Source organism: Strix aluco, chromosome 9 (genome assembly GCF_031877795.1).
Source record: "Strix aluco isolate bStrAlu1 chromosome 9, bStrAlu1.hap1, whole genome shotgun sequence".
In the NCBI taxonomy this organism is placed as follows: Eukaryota; Metazoa; Chordata; class Aves; order Strigiformes; family Strigidae; genus Strix; species Strix aluco.
The window spans coordinates 25,111,399-25,127,895 of NC_133939.1; the positions used below are offsets into that span (position 1 = coordinate 25,111,399).

Below are 16,497 nucleotides of genomic sequence, written 5' to 3' on the forward strand. Positions count from 1 at the left end.
CATGGGCTACTGCCTCAAAATGCTTGTCATGTGACTTGCAGAGAGTTTTGGAGGAAGGTGCAAGTCCAGCACCCACCCTTATGCTTCCCTTTTCATGACATACAGAGGGTGACAGGAATGAATTGCAGCAGCAGAGTGCTGAGCCCTGGGTAAACTCAGATTTTGGTAATCCCAAAGGGATTTGCCACCATCCTCACCCCAATTCCTAACCCTCAAGTCTTGGGAGGTTAACTGACACCTTTGTTCTTTTTATTTCTTTCATAGACAGGTCGGTACTAGGTAAAAACAAAGTTTTACGCATAACTTAAAACCAACATGAATAAATCACATCACTCGGTCTTTTATAGCCACCTTGTAAAACCTTCAGAAGAACAGTTCCCAGGGAGATTACAATAACAGATGACCCAAAGCAGCAAAGCAACATCATTCACTTCCCAAATCTGAATATACAGTAGCCTGTTAATTCAATAGATTTGGTCACTGGCCAAAAGTGACCTGTATTCAGGACACAAAAGCAATTGTAAACCCCTGCTCCTCTTTAAATCTAAATTTCAGAGCTAAGAGAACACCCTTGGAAGATCTCTACTAATGGCAAAGTTCATATCATGATCTTTGCATCCTAGGTGTAGCCATACCAAACACTTCCTGGCCAAATCAACTACATAAAAGGAACTGATATAGTTCTCTTTCAACAGATGTAACATGTTCGGTCACCTTATTACAAGTTAATATTCAGGTTGCAATACCTTGCATCCATTGGAGCTTTGCAGAATTTTCTCAGGAAGGTCATAAAATAAAACATTAAAGTAGTATAACTTAGAGGTTACAAAAGCATGGGCTACAGAATCAGCATTAGTCTGTGACAGCATTGGCTCCAGTCCCAGTGTGGTTTATAGGAAATAAAGGCAAGAACCATCCACACATTTAATAAAATGAACAAAACCATGTTAGAATCAACCTCTGGATCAGATTTTTTTGTTGTTTTTTCCGTGGCTTACAATGGCCACTGGATTTCCGTTGGTTTTCACTGCTCTTACAGATTTGTGTCTTGCATATAATCATGTCAAAGACCAGGTTCGCTCGCACATCCTGAATGGGAAATTTGTACCTATAGAACTTGTGCCATGTACCTTTCTATTTATCAGGGGAAGGAAGAAAAATTTCCCTACTGTTCTTGTAGTACTTCAAGGTTAAAATTCATATTGACAAAAATAATGCAACAGAGGTAATAAACGTTCGCAGAGATTAAAATAATTGCACAACAGGCAATTTCTTCACTGGAAAATGAAGACACCAAGCTAAAAGAAGAAATTAAAACCAGAAGCCATACTAAGAAACTAAAAGCTGTCAAAGCAAAAGAACTGCCTTGAATGTTAATCTAAGCTATATCAGCCAGTCCTTTTTCACAACCTTTTCTTTCCTGCTAACTTTTATGTTACAGCTCTATTGCCTGTACAAAGTTGCTGAATTGAAGCTCTACCTGTCAGGAGCTCTCATCTGTGCATGCTTCAGCTCTCAGTTGTTAGTGGATTTGCTTCAGCTGCCACTATTAAACCGTGGCACGTCAAATTACAGAGCAATTAGGGTGAAATGTGTAATTGTAATACACGGGTTAAAAAGCCTCCAGAAACCCTAACTCTAAGTTTTCTATGTTTGTAATGATGACTTCAGAAAGTATTAAAATATCGTTTTAATTAATATAACCCCCAAATTACTGATATGTGCTTCACCTGGTGTCACATAAGATTTTATCTTTCTATTCTCTCTTTTTCCTTCCTCCCAGGCATTTTTTGCCTAGGAATATTTAAAGTTCATTATTTCACACTGTGAGAAATGGAATAAGCATAACTTCAGTATTTGCTAAAGCAGCTAGTGAAATGAGGTGGATATATAAAGTATCCAAATGCTTTATCATATATTCTGACCCCTGAATTTTGTCTCATTCTGTCTAGCATTACTGCAGAAATACTGTATCTAAGATGAAATCCCTTGGAGGTATACCGTTAATATAAGGCAACCGTAGTGGTGGGATGAAGAGGAGTCTAGAGGATGGGTCAATGATAGCTGCCACCATTCTGCTCTGAATCAGGAGCCAAAGAGGGACCGATGCACAGCTATTGCTAACTCATTTAATATCTCTGCTTAACGTCTCTGCATCCCAGTGGGACTCATAATATTTAATTACATATCTAATGGGAAATTCAGCCTCACCCTGTGAGTTATTGTGCTTCCTCAATTTCTCTTACATTGTAGAAGCACAGCACTTCACAAGACTGCTCCTGCCATGAAAATTAATTAGTTTATGCCTGAACAGGGCTTTCAACATACAGATCATTCTGTATGACAAAGTAGTATTAGATAACAAACCAAGTTATTCAATTGAATTGTGGACCCATAAGAAAATTATTGTCTCTTATTTTTAATCAAGCAGACTCCAAGCCAGATTAGTCCCTGATGATGATGCTTTGGCTATTGCAACAGGTCTTATTGCCACCAGAAGTTTCTCCCTCTTTTTGCTCCTGTGCATCCTACAGTTTTCACTGCTGTATATATAATCTACTCAATAAAACCAGCTCTAGGTTTCAGGTTAGTCCTTGCCTTCAATGAACAGCAATTGTTAAGACAGCTTATTGAAGGTAAATAAAAGGCCTTGTTGGTTTGGAAACAAACCTTTCCACCCTGTTTGGTTTTTTTTTATAAATGACCTGTTTAACCATCACTCACTGCAGGGATACCCGAGTCCAGAAACAGCTCTGAAAGTTTGAGAGAATTAAGCACCAGTAATTCTGCATTTCTTTTCACGACATCAGAAAAATCTCAGGTTATAGATGTGCATATGATTCCATATGCATGAATGCTTCAGTGCCCTCCCACCAGTTATCAAACTCTTTATTAGCCTCCATAACCCAAGCAGAAGAATTTCAATACTGCCTTTAAGGGTCACTTGAACAGAAGCTTCAAGACAAATTGTAGTGCTGGGGTCATAGAAATTCAGTAGCTAACTTGGCAAAAGAGAACTTATTTTTGTTTGCTGAGGTATAGAAGTATATTGTTTGCATGGTCTTCTTTGCAAAGATGAATTTCTGATCATAGGAACCCGTTTGTAGTCAAAAGGTTCATCAGCTTCCATCTTTCCAGACTTGCTAAAATCTTTGGGACAGATCAGTGTTAATTTATACCAATGGAAGATCTGGACTAGGTCTTTAAGACTTTCCATTTCTCATTTAGGCTGTGGTCTCCATGGACCCTTGCTGCAAGAGCATACTTATTACAAGAAGAGCAGGAGGGACTTGTCAGCACCCACTGTCTGCTCCCTTCCCTCACCCTGCATTGTATTCTACTGTTTTTACACTTTTTCTTCCATTTATTGCTCTTACATTGAAAATCAGATACAACAGTCATAAAGAACAATAGCACCAAAGAAATAAAAGCCACAACAATAAAAGACGAGAAAAAGGAATTCCAGTTAATGCCTTCTATCTAGGGACATTCCCCCTGCGGGGAAGCGGAGCAATATGGAAGGACATTCAGAAGGAAGATAGCCCCTCAGTCCACTAAAACTTGCTTTGCATCTTGATATAATAGCCTTTTTAAACCTTTTCTTAGTTTCTCAGGGTCCTACTTGCTAACTTCTTCCCATTGCCATGTCTTCCTTTTCTCCCTGTCGCTCCTTTTGTTTGACTTTGATTTGGGGAGTCTTTTTGTGTTATTACTAGAGCAAAGAACTAGGCATACAAAGAAAGATTTTTTTACTAAGTGTCCAATAAAATTAGTGACTTACAAAGCTCTAGCACTGGTTTGCCAAGTTTCTGTACACCCCAGCTTCCTTCTAGTTACATAGTGTAACCAAAAGGAAGGATTGTTACAACAGTTGTCTGTTCAGATGGGGTCGTCCTAGTTAGGAGCTGGGATGTTGCAGCTAATTTTTTACCTTATAAAACAACACAGGGAGTATCAGTGGAGTTTTGCATTTGGTGAACAGAAACACCAACGGCTAAAATGGTAGCTCTTATCTACACACATCTCTTTTCAATTAACATGAGTTAATGAGCAGAAATGAGGGGACTGTAAGGGAACACCTGTCCTGGGGTGAGGAACAGCAACTAGGGTTGGGTTCCATCATGATAACCTGTTTGTGTGGTATAGCTAGAACAAGAAAAGGATCCATATCCTCAGCCACATCTCTCTTGCTGTGTTTGATCTAAGTACCCTGCAAGGTGTCAGGCACCTTCTTTGCTTTGGATCTGATGGCTGATATGTTTTGTGTACTGCACAATAGGTAATGGAAGTCGTTATAGGTCTGCTAACATCTCCTTTAGGTTTGGGCTTTCCTAGGGCCTGGTGCTATAGCAATATGATTATTTTGTGAAGTGAAAGAGAGCGCTCTCAGTACTGTGAGCTCTCATTGAATCCCTGCCTTATCCTGAAGGCAGGGCTGCCCAGAGCAGTTCTGAGATGCAGACCTCTTAATAGCATGTTGGCAGATCTAATCAAGCCCACAGCACAGTCTGCAGCAACCCTCCTAAACCAAACTTTGCCCCTCTGCACTCATTCTTTACAAGTACTCAGCTCCCACCATTTCAAAGCAATCTTTTCAGAAAATCAATAGTTCTTCATCTCCTTCAGAATGAGAGCAAGTAGGACACTTGGACGTTTGCTTTGTAATCTCTTCAAAAATTGCTTTCTTGTCTTCCCAACAGAATTAGGAAATATTGCAGTACCAAAACAAAAAAAAATCTCAAGCTTTTTCAGCACGTCTCAGTTGTAGGACCAATCTTTGCATTCCTTTTCATTTAGGGATTACCCTAAACTCACTGGTCTGTTTATACCTTAGGCACACACATACATCCTTGTTCCTCACACAGAGGAATTATTTGTTCTCACAACTCCACTTTTCAGGATCCTGCTGTAGAAACCTTTACCATTTTAAAATTTCCGTTTTCTCTCCCTCTTTCCTCTCAGTGGCACTTTAGCTATGAAAATGAACTGCTCTGCTCCCGCAGTGCTGAGCTGCTGAATCCAGTCGAGGAAGGCTGGCCAGGCTTCACATCCCTGTCAGACACAGTGTTGACCTTTTTTTCCTAATTGACAATGTGGGGCTTTGTGCTAATAGGATGACATCATTACGCAGAGCTGAAATGCTTTCCCTGCTGTCTCTTTTGTCTCTCAGTATTTTTCTCCCACACTTCTAGAGGAAGTATTTCACTAGGAGGGAGTGTAAGGAAGACAGTTACACAGTGCCTAAAAAACATATGCAGAAAACAGCCTCAGTTTCTCTCTCTTCATTTTTCCTTAGTCACACTAGTTACCAACCACATATACTGAGCCTTCACTATGTACTGAATCTTCCTTTTCCTTCTTCCAGGTTGTGATTACTGATGCTTCTTTTCTCTGCTTTGCCTCACTGTCTTGAGATATGCTGTGATACCCAATAATATAAAGTTTTAAAATAAAGGCAGGGGATGAAGCCCCAAAGAAATGGAAAATACTAAGAACTTTTCTTTAGCTGCCTTGTGAGATTGGCTCACCCATTTCAGTGAGTACTATAACCTTTTAAGATGCTGCTGTAAAGCTTTAAAAAATTGCCTTAATGCTGGTTATAGATTGGCAGCCATGTGCCAAAGCATTCAGTCTTGGCTAAGTGAACAAACCAGATAAATACATATGATGGGCTTTTGCTGGAGAAGACAGAAAAAGCTGAAATTTCCCAGTTTTGCCTACCCACCTGTCTTTCTCGCCTCTCCCATGGCTGACATATTGGGTACTCCTAGCTCATGGCGTATATTTCCAGCCTGTTTCACTGCCTAATAAAATGGATTAGCTCACAGTCCAGGTAATTCTGTGAATCTGTTTACCCTAAGCTGTTTTAATTTGCACAGAAACATACTAGCAGTTGCAGCAGTAGAAGGGAAGGGTAGTATTGACCAGCTGGGAGAAGCAGCCTCTTAAATCACTCAAGCTAGCTCTACAGGACCATGGCTGTCTATATCCTTACTTCAAGAAGAGCAAGCAGGAATAAGACAGACAAAGAATGAAAAAGGGAAAAGATTCAGGCGGGAGAGGAAGCAAGACCCATTACTATTCAAGGCTATCCAATGCTGGCAAGAATAGAGATCTATTTTCCTTTTTTGCTCAGTCAATGCCCAACTATTTCATAGAAGACTCCTGGATTTCTGGACACGTGATAGTGATCTTCATGCCATCCTTTCTTTCCTGCATTTAAGCACTGTTCAAGAAGGGAATGACAACCACATTATTAACATATCTTGTGAAAACTTCTCTTGATTATTTTAATTGTATTTCCTATTTCTTTTTGTACATTATCCTTAAAGACATGTTATTTTAACCAGGATTTGTTTCTTACATCTGTTTCTGTCACATTTACGTTCAATTTTAGTTAACTTCCATAAGCTATTGTGAGTAATAGAAAGAATTAGAGTTGTGTTACTTTGAAGAACAGTAAGCCTAAGCTTACTGTCTTTGCATGAGTGCCTAGTGAACTAGCTATCTGATAGCTGTGAACAGTAATTATTAATACAGTTTAATATTTCTTTTATGTCTATAGCCTAATGAGATTAGTGCTTTGTTGTACTCAGCACCACATAAACAATTAATATGTGAGTTTCAGCCTCAAAGAGCAATTAGGATAATATGGTTAAATCCCTGCAAACTACTACAAAAACTACAATTACCCTTGCCAAATTTCAGCCCAGAGCCCAATTCATTATTATTATTTTTATAAACAGGTTAAATACAGTGAATGAAAATAATGTTTAGAGTGGAAGTGCTGACAAAACCTTTACTGCAGCAATGTGGACAATGCAGCTGTAATAATGGCAAGTGTGCCCTTATCACAGCAAGAAAAATGTAAGGAGTTCTGAATTTGCACTGAATGAGCCATTACTTATGTCTATCACAAAGAAATAAGAGTACTGAACAAAAAAAAGATACATTAAGGGTTTGGGTTTTTTTCCCAAAAGAAAACTAAAAATAAAAAAGATCAGATGTGACTCAGGCTTTCAAACAATAAAAATAGCAAGATAAAAGAACTAGGTTGCTTCATTGCCTAAAGAAATGGCTAGAATCTTAAAAAGTCTGAAACCTGATTGTGAGAGACTCACTTTATGGGCTGCTAAGAAGGTGCTGACCTTCGTCATCAATAGATTGTCTGAGCCTTTGTGGTATTCAGCAGTAAAGGAAGTGCTTAAAAAGTCATCCTGCTGAAAGATGGACTGGAAAAATCTCCAGTTCAGATCTCAGCATAGCTGTTGTCAGTGCACATGCTCATTCAGAAAGTCTGTCTGTAAATCTAACACAGATAAATCTTGCTTCATTTTTAAGTGATAAAACTGGAGCATCCTCACCTTAGAGATGGATCAGGATATCTGAAATTCAATATAAGTGAAATTATTATAGAGGAGGGCAGCTAATGACCTATCTGTTGTGGGGCTTTGGATGTGTTTTGTTATAGTACTATATTTCTCTGTCTGTACTAGAGGACATTGAAGAAGTGGGATAACACTTGTACAAGTACCAGTGGTATCATTTTCTTATACTTGCTCCATAGTTTTGGATGCAATTTTGCCTGTTCCAACATTTGCACTGAAATGAACTGTAGCAGATGACTGCCCTGTGATTTCAAAAGGCCTTCTGGGAGAAAAAGATTATTATAGATGAAAGAGTTCAGTTTCTATAACTTGCTGGAGAAGTTCCATCACTGTCTAAGTAGTATATTAATATGGCAGTTGTCATTATATGTAGGGTGAGTTAGCCTGGGTGGGGTGTCAGGCTAACACAACTACATGGTTGCCGGTACACAAGTGAGCTCACCAAAAGACAGATGGAGTATCTTTGCAAAAATGCACATGTGTTGCAGATACAGTCATGCTCTGGCTGAAAAATGTGATGTTATCCTCTAGAAATTGTGCAGCATTGAACATTCACAGCAGAGAGCACAAAATACAGATGGACCACTAATGACTAGAGCTTCTGGGACAGCAGATGAGGTACAGCCAGACCATCCTGAATGAGGCAGCTTGTACCTTATGCTGCAGAGGAAGTGAAAATAAAACAAAACAGTGACAACAGAAATCTCTGCCAGTTCTGATCAGAGTGGGGGGAGGGAAAATTATTGCTGTCTCCAGATCTGATGCCTAATTTGCCTCTGAATTTTATCAAGGCATTTATGGGGTGTGTTCAGTGTCAGATCATGGGTCCGCTTGAACTGCTGTCAAATAGTCAGTGTAAGGAACCTGCTTCAGAGCAAGAAACATGATTGTGGAGTCCCTTTTCTGCTTTCTAGCTGCTGTACTGTCACCCTAGACCACCAAGACGTGCAAGGGTATGATCTACAGGCCAACAGTGGGGAGTCAGTAAGCTGGAGCACTACTTGTTCCTCACCTGAAGCCGTGCTCTGCCATTCAATAGCTAGGACACTGTAGCTTATTGTTTGGAGATCTCTCTGGGCTGAAATCTCCCCTTGAATTTGCTTCTTCCTGCACAACGTCTGCCATAAAAAGCAACTGTGATCCTCAGAAACAATGACTTGAATGATTTTACTGAAATTTTTATCTTTTCCTGAAGTGTAGCCCCACAGAATTCATGCCCCAAAGAGCTGGTAACAGCAATATAATGGTCCAGTTTCCAGGCAGCTTAATCCCCTCTGAGAATTACTAGAAGAAATATCTCTCTTCTGTCCCTCCACTTAAATCAATGCTGAATGTAGCCCAGTGGTTTGGCCTTGCTATATGCAGATTCAGGAAGGTAGCACTGCAGTCTTTGGTGTTTAGAAAGGTTTTACTTCATAACTGTAAGGGCAAAAGCTTTTTTGGTTGAAATCAAAGTTTAAATTCTGAAGAAAAAAGGGCTCATCAAAGAACTAGAGGAGAATCTAACAACGAGGTGCCAGCTGAAGTGCCAGTGTGATTTATCAGCAGGTTCTTCTCTAATCTGATGTGAGATAATAGGAGAAGGTGTTGAAAGCAGAATCAAACTAGATACAGAACAAAAAGCATAAGTAATAGGGTTCATAAGATTATGCACATAAGGAAGTTTACACTATCTAATAGGCAGGCCACTCTCCCCAAGAAGGCTTTCTTAGATATATTAGGAAATCAACAGACAAACCCAGAAGATTTTAAAAGATAAATGATCTTATATTCCTTTTGCATTTATATTTTTTTTAATGTAAGCCTCTCCAGTTGAAGAGACGTAGCTTCCTTATCGATAGACCGACAAAATACTTAGCTGGAGTAGCTGGTGGTGCCATGGACAGGCATCTAGCAAAGATTAACCCTCAAATATGCAGAAAACTGAACTTGTTTATGACTGATCAGGAAGATCATTCCTGAGAGCTCACAAGTCTAGTTTCCTTCTGACTATAGCGCTAAATTGTCTGTCTATATTCCCCTGCATAGTGATTCATTAGAAGCATTTTACAGTAAACGCTTCCAAAATAAAAAACAGACATTTTAACCAAAGTCTCAGAAAAATACTTAACTGACAAAGATAATGATTTTCTAAAAGCTTTTCCCTGGAAGTGTTTTTTTATTGAGGCAGTGATTAAAGTGAGCCTGCCTGAGTTATAACATGCTTCCATTGCACAACCCAAAGTCATGTCATGTTAATCAGCTTGAATAACTAAAAATACAATAGGAGCAGTATAAATCCACTTGATACAGCAAAGTTCATTTCAGGTGCTGGTCCACCAGAGAAATGTCTGTAAGTGATTAAAGAATTCTTGGTCTGTATTTCACAGTTTGTGCTCTGTTTTTTTTTTTATTCCATGGTAATTTTAGAATTCTTAAGACAGTCTCACAACAAACAGTTTGGTTCAGCCAATTTCCCATTCACACTGATATCAACCCCCCATCAGATATAGGGCTTTGACTTTGTTAGCTTTCTGGTGAGGAGAAGAGTCCACTAATTCTCCTTGAGGGCTCCTCAGTTCTATATGGCTGCTCAGAGGAAAATTCCTGCAAACTTGTATCTGATGTAGACAGTTAAATCTCATTTTCCAGAGTTCTATAGGACCTTCAATGAACAGCCCACCCAAGGGGCTGTGAAAGTCCTGTGGTCCCCCTCCAGAACATGGTATAGCCATATACTGCAGGACCACATGGAGGTCCATCGCAGGTGCCATATGTGACTGTTATGTTGGCATGACATGGCACCAAGATCATCATGCTCATCCCCTCAGCTGATGCTGAGGCTGGCTGGAGTATCTCTGCTCCACTGCACAGTGAAGATAAATCATAATTTCCTAAATTACCTAGTACTGAAGCCAGCACTGAAAAATGTGGCTTCCAATCTTTAGGCTATGCTATGGTTTGTTTTAAAAAGGGATTGAATGTCTTACAAACAGGTAAAATTGCTGCCAGATGCAAGTACATTAGCCTTTTCCAGCTGCTTTACTGCTGCCATTCAAAATAGCTTGCTATAAATATGATTCCTTTGAGCTCTATTCTGACAAGTGCGGAGCACTATCTGGGAAGGGCCAGTCGTTTTCCATCCCCATTGAACTCAGTAGGAGTTGTGATTGCTCAGCACATTGCGGAAAAAAGTCTGCTGAAATTACCTTAAATCACACAATTATCCCCTCACCTCTCGCTCCTTCTCTTGCAGTCATGGAAAGAGGAATGAGCTTCTCCACAGGCAGTTCTGCTACAGTAAAGTTTTCAGCCTGGAGATTGTGAACAAATGTCAAAATCAAGAAGTTCCCTGCTTCAGGGCTGGTGTCTGTCCTGGCTGCAATCTGGCTTAGCCAGGGAAGGGGGAAATACATGATAAAGTTTTGAAACCCTATTTACACTAAAATTCAGTATCAACTTCGCACGCGGCCTAAAATGCCTTCGCCTCTTCCCTTTACCCCTTACTATAAATTTCTGCCCATTGCCCTAAGGAGTAAAGGTTCGCCATACCACAGCATCCAGGACACATTCTGGCAACTTTTACCAGTGCAGTAGTTCATACTGTAGGGCCCTCACTAAAACTCAAGAAGTTGCTTATTGTTTAAAATCTGTTTCTGGCTGAACACAAATGCATTTATTATGTGTCTTTCCTTTGTGTAATCTGTTTCTGTAGTTAAGTACATTAAACTGGTGTTAAACGTATGGAGGTCTGTTGAACAATATCACAAGGTTAAAGGCTGAGTTCTTATGCTTAACAAACCATTCTGAAAGATGATCATCATTAAAGCTGTTTACAATTAAACTTTTCATAATTGATGGAAAAACTGAGAAGATAATTACCTGTGCCTTCCACCTTTTCACTCTGAAATCAGCAGAGGCAAATTAAAATTTCCTTTGAATCTTAGCACAATTATGAGTCTACAATGCAGATCAAGTCACCTTTCCTATTGTATAGGAACTGGTGTGGAGAAGAGCCTTACAGAACTTGATTCTGCACCTTGTACCAGTTTGAATCCACTACTGGTTCCCTGAACTGAGAATTAGGCTGTTAACTGCTAGGGGAGGGTTGCTTCTTAGCAGCAACACTCCAGTGTACTTTGCAGACAGTTCAATAAGAAATGGCTTTGAAACCGAAATCCAGATCTGAATTTTGCTCAAATGCACCTGAAGCCGTGACCCCACTTTGAGCTTGTGCCCTGTTGGAATACATCCACTCTGCCTGATTTTTAAACACCCCTCTCTGACCTCAGTCACTGTGCTTACCAGCTCTCAAAAATCAGGCTGTACTGATTTTTTTGCACCCCATAACAACATACAACGTGAGTCAATCAGTCACAGGGTTTTCATTGTTTTTCTTTTGATTAAAAGCCATATTTTCCCTTCATACTGGAACTATAACAAACTGGTACAGTGGCATTACTTTACATAAACAAACATCCATTATCAAGTGTTATTAAAAATATTTTAAGTGGCCTTAAACTTTTACACAGGAAAAAGAAAAACTCTATGTACTAACTATTGAAGAGTTTTCTCTCATAATGGTGCCTACAGTATGACTAGTGGAGAAATGATTTGCATGCTTTTTTTGGTTTTGCAACGTTTGAGTATTATTGACTTTTCTACATTTTCTTCTAGGACTCTTCCTTTGCTCAAGTCACAGCATCAGAAAGCAACACTGACTTCCAAAAAAAATCTCATAAGCATGTATGGCAGGAATGAAACCTTTCAGCAAATGTGTAGTAGTAAGGAGTCAAATGTAGCAGCAAACAAATTGAATGATATTCCAGAAGCACTGCAAATGGTCAAAAAACACCTCGGGAATAGAGCAGCAGAAAATACAATGGAGAGAATCAAAATGGCAGAGAAAAAGAAGGAAAAAAATAATAATAATATAGACAGAGCAAGCCGTAAACGGAAATCAGAAAACAGTGAAAAACTAGCTGTGAAAAAAGAAGAAACAACGTTAGAGACTGGCAATCAGTTAATCCCAACACCTCTGTCTCATATACCTCTGCAAAGTCTAATGGACATAGAAATGGAGTTGGTCTACACTGATGAGGAGGATATTTCCTTCGAGTTTGCTGAGCCTATGGTGTCTACAAGCACACAATCGGTGCATGGTGATTCTGAAAAAGCAGATGCTCTGAGCGCAGCTAATGGCAGCGCTTTGCCTCACATTGACAAACAGCTTCTGATGACCCTCCAGAAAGCCAGCGCTTGCTACAGGCAGAACAACCACGCAGCAGCTGTGGAGCAGTTCTCTACAGCACTGCAGGTATGTGGTTAAAGAAGTACAATCACCATAGCAAAGTAAATGAAAGGTTGTCATTGTACTGACTGGGTGTAATAATATCAAAGTGAACAAGGAGCACAAACCTGGGGTGTGCATGGTTTAATAAAAATCCTGAGATGCAATTTCACGTGAAATCTGAAAATTAAGATCTATAAATAAATCATAGGAGGAGAGTGGCACTGGACTGAACAAAAAAATCTCAGGTAATTTTGTATTTTTCTCTAAGTCTTCAACTGTGTTTATGTATGGAGGAAATTTAAGTCCCACAGAGTGAAAAAAAAATGCTCCTCTCTGTTCCCAGCTCTATCGGGGACAAATGATATCTCAATAATCAGGGGAGTTCCCACTGTACCCCAGCTGTCCATAAACTACTGGGTGAAATATTTAATCCTTTCATTAAAACAAAAGGTCTGTTTTAGTCTTTTTTCCCCTACATTTCTAATATGTACTCTGTTTCCCATTTTTCTCTAAAGCCAGATCTGTGTAGAAATCCTTTTCTTTTTGCATGAGAAAGGACAGGTCCAGTAGTGAGCAACCCCCTCTGGACACAGATGGCTTTCTCTTTGGCAGCTAAGAGTCCAAAAATCTCAGTTTTTGTGGAAAGACTTCTTGTCTGCCTGAGATACTAAAGAAATAATATGACCTCGACTATGATCTTTGAAACTAATCTGTGATTTTCATGACTTTCTGCCTTTAAGTGCTCAAACTTGAGCTGTCTTAAACAGATCTGTTCTTCAATAAGTAGTTATTTCTGTGTTTTCAAAAGCAGAGCCTTTTCTAGTTTCAGGCTGAGTCTCCCCAAAAGGAGGTATCTAAAGACCTTTGACGTTTTTGAAATCTTAGCCAGCCTTGAGTTTTATCAGTATAATATGAAAAGAAAAGAGTTAAAGAGGGAGTTTCTAACACTCTGGCAAGGTTGCAATTAATTTCATGGTGGGGAGGGAAGAGAAAGGAGGCATAGGAAACCCCAGCAGGTAGGTCACGGTTACATCCACCAGCCTCCTGTTTCCTGGAAGCCAGAGCTAGCAGCATTTACAGTAAAACTGATTGTTCAAAGTTGTATCATTATTCCCAGATTTCTCTAGTGCTGCTAATCTCAGTTAATTATATTGGAAATCCCTTGTATTATGACCATGTAATTTATAATGTGCCAGTAGAAGTCATGGTTCATAATAATCACATAATGGGCAAGGACTTAGACGTAATCAGATTTTAGTTACCCTGTCGTGTTTCCATAATGCTGCTATAAAACCGACATAATCACAAAAAAGCACCAGTTATTTAAACATTTTTATCAGATTGATGTACAGTATCTTTCTCTCTCTTTTTTAAACAATGTAAGATAACAAAAATTGGATTACAATTGCTGGGAACAGACTATGATAAACTGTTTGCTTGTGTGCAGAATGAAATTTAATAATGGCATCAGCCTCTCAATTTTTAGTAATGTTAAACCTGTTAAATAGTAGCACTCTACAGGCAAAGGCTTCTTTCAAAGAGGTAGCATTAGAGCATTTTGAAAACGGTATCTCCAAGAGCATAGTTGAAAGATGCCCTATATCCTCACAATTAACCCAGCTGCTAACATTTACTGTGCAGATGAGGGCTTGACTTTTTCTATCATACATGATGCAAAAAAATCATTCTTAGTAGCTGTAAGGATTTTAAAGGCTAGTGTCTGCTTCTCAAATAAAATTTAAAAAAAGAGACACACTTTCTATTTTACAGGAATAAGGTTGGTGATTAGAATAGAGGACTTGCAAGCTGGACTTTCTGGACTCTGATGTTTTATCTCCACATTGACCCCAATCACTTCAGATATGCACTTGACATCCTGAAAAAGGGTCCAACTACACTTGTTTCAGTGCTGCACTGCCAAACTTAATTCAAAAGCATTTGTAAAACATAAGAGGTTTGCAGTTGACAAGCAAATGTCCTCTTCATATTTTTTTCTACAATACTGAAGGCATTTTATTTTAAAACAAAAAATATTATAGCAGGGAGTGAGTAAAATTTGAAAGTGTCATCCTTTTTAGAATTTCCTCCCCACATGCACACATTCAGAAATGAGCTTTGATGGGGACAAAAACACTTGTCACTTGAGAGGAAAGGAGAATTTTTCTGCTCCTAAGAGGAAATGGAAAGGCTAGCTAATAGACATCCTAGTGAAAGAATAAGTAGAGATTAAATAATTCCCTCCTGGGATTGTGGACAGAGTGACTGGGAAATCACAGAACTGTAGGGCTGGGTCTCTCAGCAGTCTCTTAATCCAGCTCACCTCAGAAGCAAAAACCAGAATATCCCTGAAAGACACTACTGTACTCCATTTCTAAAAATCTCCATTAAGAGGGATTTCTCATCTATATCAGCTGGCTGATAGAAAGTTTTTCCACATCTTCCATGCTGCAAAATAGCACATAAATTCTTATTTGACTTGAAGATCAATTAACCACCCTATTCTCTTTGTACTTGCAACCTCTTAGCATATCTCTTTTCAGTCTTTCCTAAATGAAATAAATTCAATCATCTTGGTATCTTCTCCCAGGTCATGTTTTCTAAATCTCTGCATCATTTTTGTTGCTTTTTTTCTCATCATCTCCAATTTGTCTGTTTCTTCAGATATAGACAAATTGGAGATGATGCAGAGAAAATCGGAAAATTTAAGCTGCTAATATATTGGAACTGTGGTTGTTTTGTCCATCATTTTTTGAAGAACTACAAAAATTCCTCTGCATTTCATATGGGTGAAGAGACACAGGGTATATATTACAAGCTCAAAGGTCTGGAAATTCAAAGTTATGGTTTCTGGTGCAGAATGTTTACAGACATTTTTCAGATTTAAGAAAATCAAAGCTTTAGTCTGACATTACAACATTTTGAGTTGGACACCCTGATCTGGAAAAGTGTGTGCATAGCATTAAATTTGAATAGTATCACTAAAGTTAGTGTCACCTTACATATTGCAAATATCATACCTTTCTTGGCTCTTCTCTAGATCATGTTGTTTTTCAGATATGCAAATAACAGGCAGTACTGAAAGTCTAGCACTGAAATTACTGGATTTGGGGAAAAAAAAAAAAAGAAAATTATTAGTCAGAAAGGAAAATTGAAATGCTTGTATAATTTAGAGACTTTTATATGTTGGACAGCATGCTGCTGATTACAGCAGACATCAGGAAGGCAGTGTTATCAGGAGAAGAAATGGTGGCTTCTCACTATTTCTGCACTATTTAGCTACCATTAAATTAATCAGGAGGGACTTAGCGTTAGTCAGCTGCATTATAGTTGGCCTGGGAGAGGAAAAAATAATGCTCCCTTGGAGAACTCTCACCATTAGAGCTTAAGAATTAAGCACTTTCTGTTGCTAGTGAGGAAAATAGCTGAAGAAATTGGGGCAATAGTCTTCGCTCTTCTACCTCCTAGCTCAATAATACACTATATTATATATACTACATTGAGAAACACTGTAAATTTCCCTAAATTTTTGGCATCCATCTGTTGGAATGTAAGGAAATAGGACTTGAACATCTGGACTGGGATATGAAGGGTATGAGAAATCACTCTTTAGCTTAAAATCTCAGTGGAAACCATGTACGTATATCTATAAAATCCATAGCCAATTATTAACAGCTTAGCTACAAAATAACATTAAACTTTTATGAGGATCGAAAGATCTTGTCTCAAACTAATCTCCTAGTATCAGAGAGCGTAAAAGACTTCAGAAACATCAGCCTGTTTAAAACCTGCACACATTTAAATTTCAGGCCCTGTTGTTCTGAAAATAATCCTCCCCTG

At 38.9% G+C, this 16,497-nt stretch overlaps 1 protein-coding gene across 1 annotated transcript in view; it reads left to right on the top strand.

The window, feature by feature from the left end:
• The first annotated feature begins 12,096 nt into the window (after positions 1-12,096).
• The window catches only part of SPATA16 (spermatogenesis associated 16), an 81,312-nt gene continuing 76,911 nt past the window's right edge, over positions 12,097-16,497 (top strand). The window contains exon 1 of the mRNA XM_074834596.1: positions 12,097-12,684. Within this exon, the coding sequence (XP_074690697.1) occupies positions 12,112-12,684 (573 nt within the window). The 5' untranslated portion in view covers positions 12,097-12,111. The remainder of the gene's footprint in view (positions 12,685-16,497) is intronic.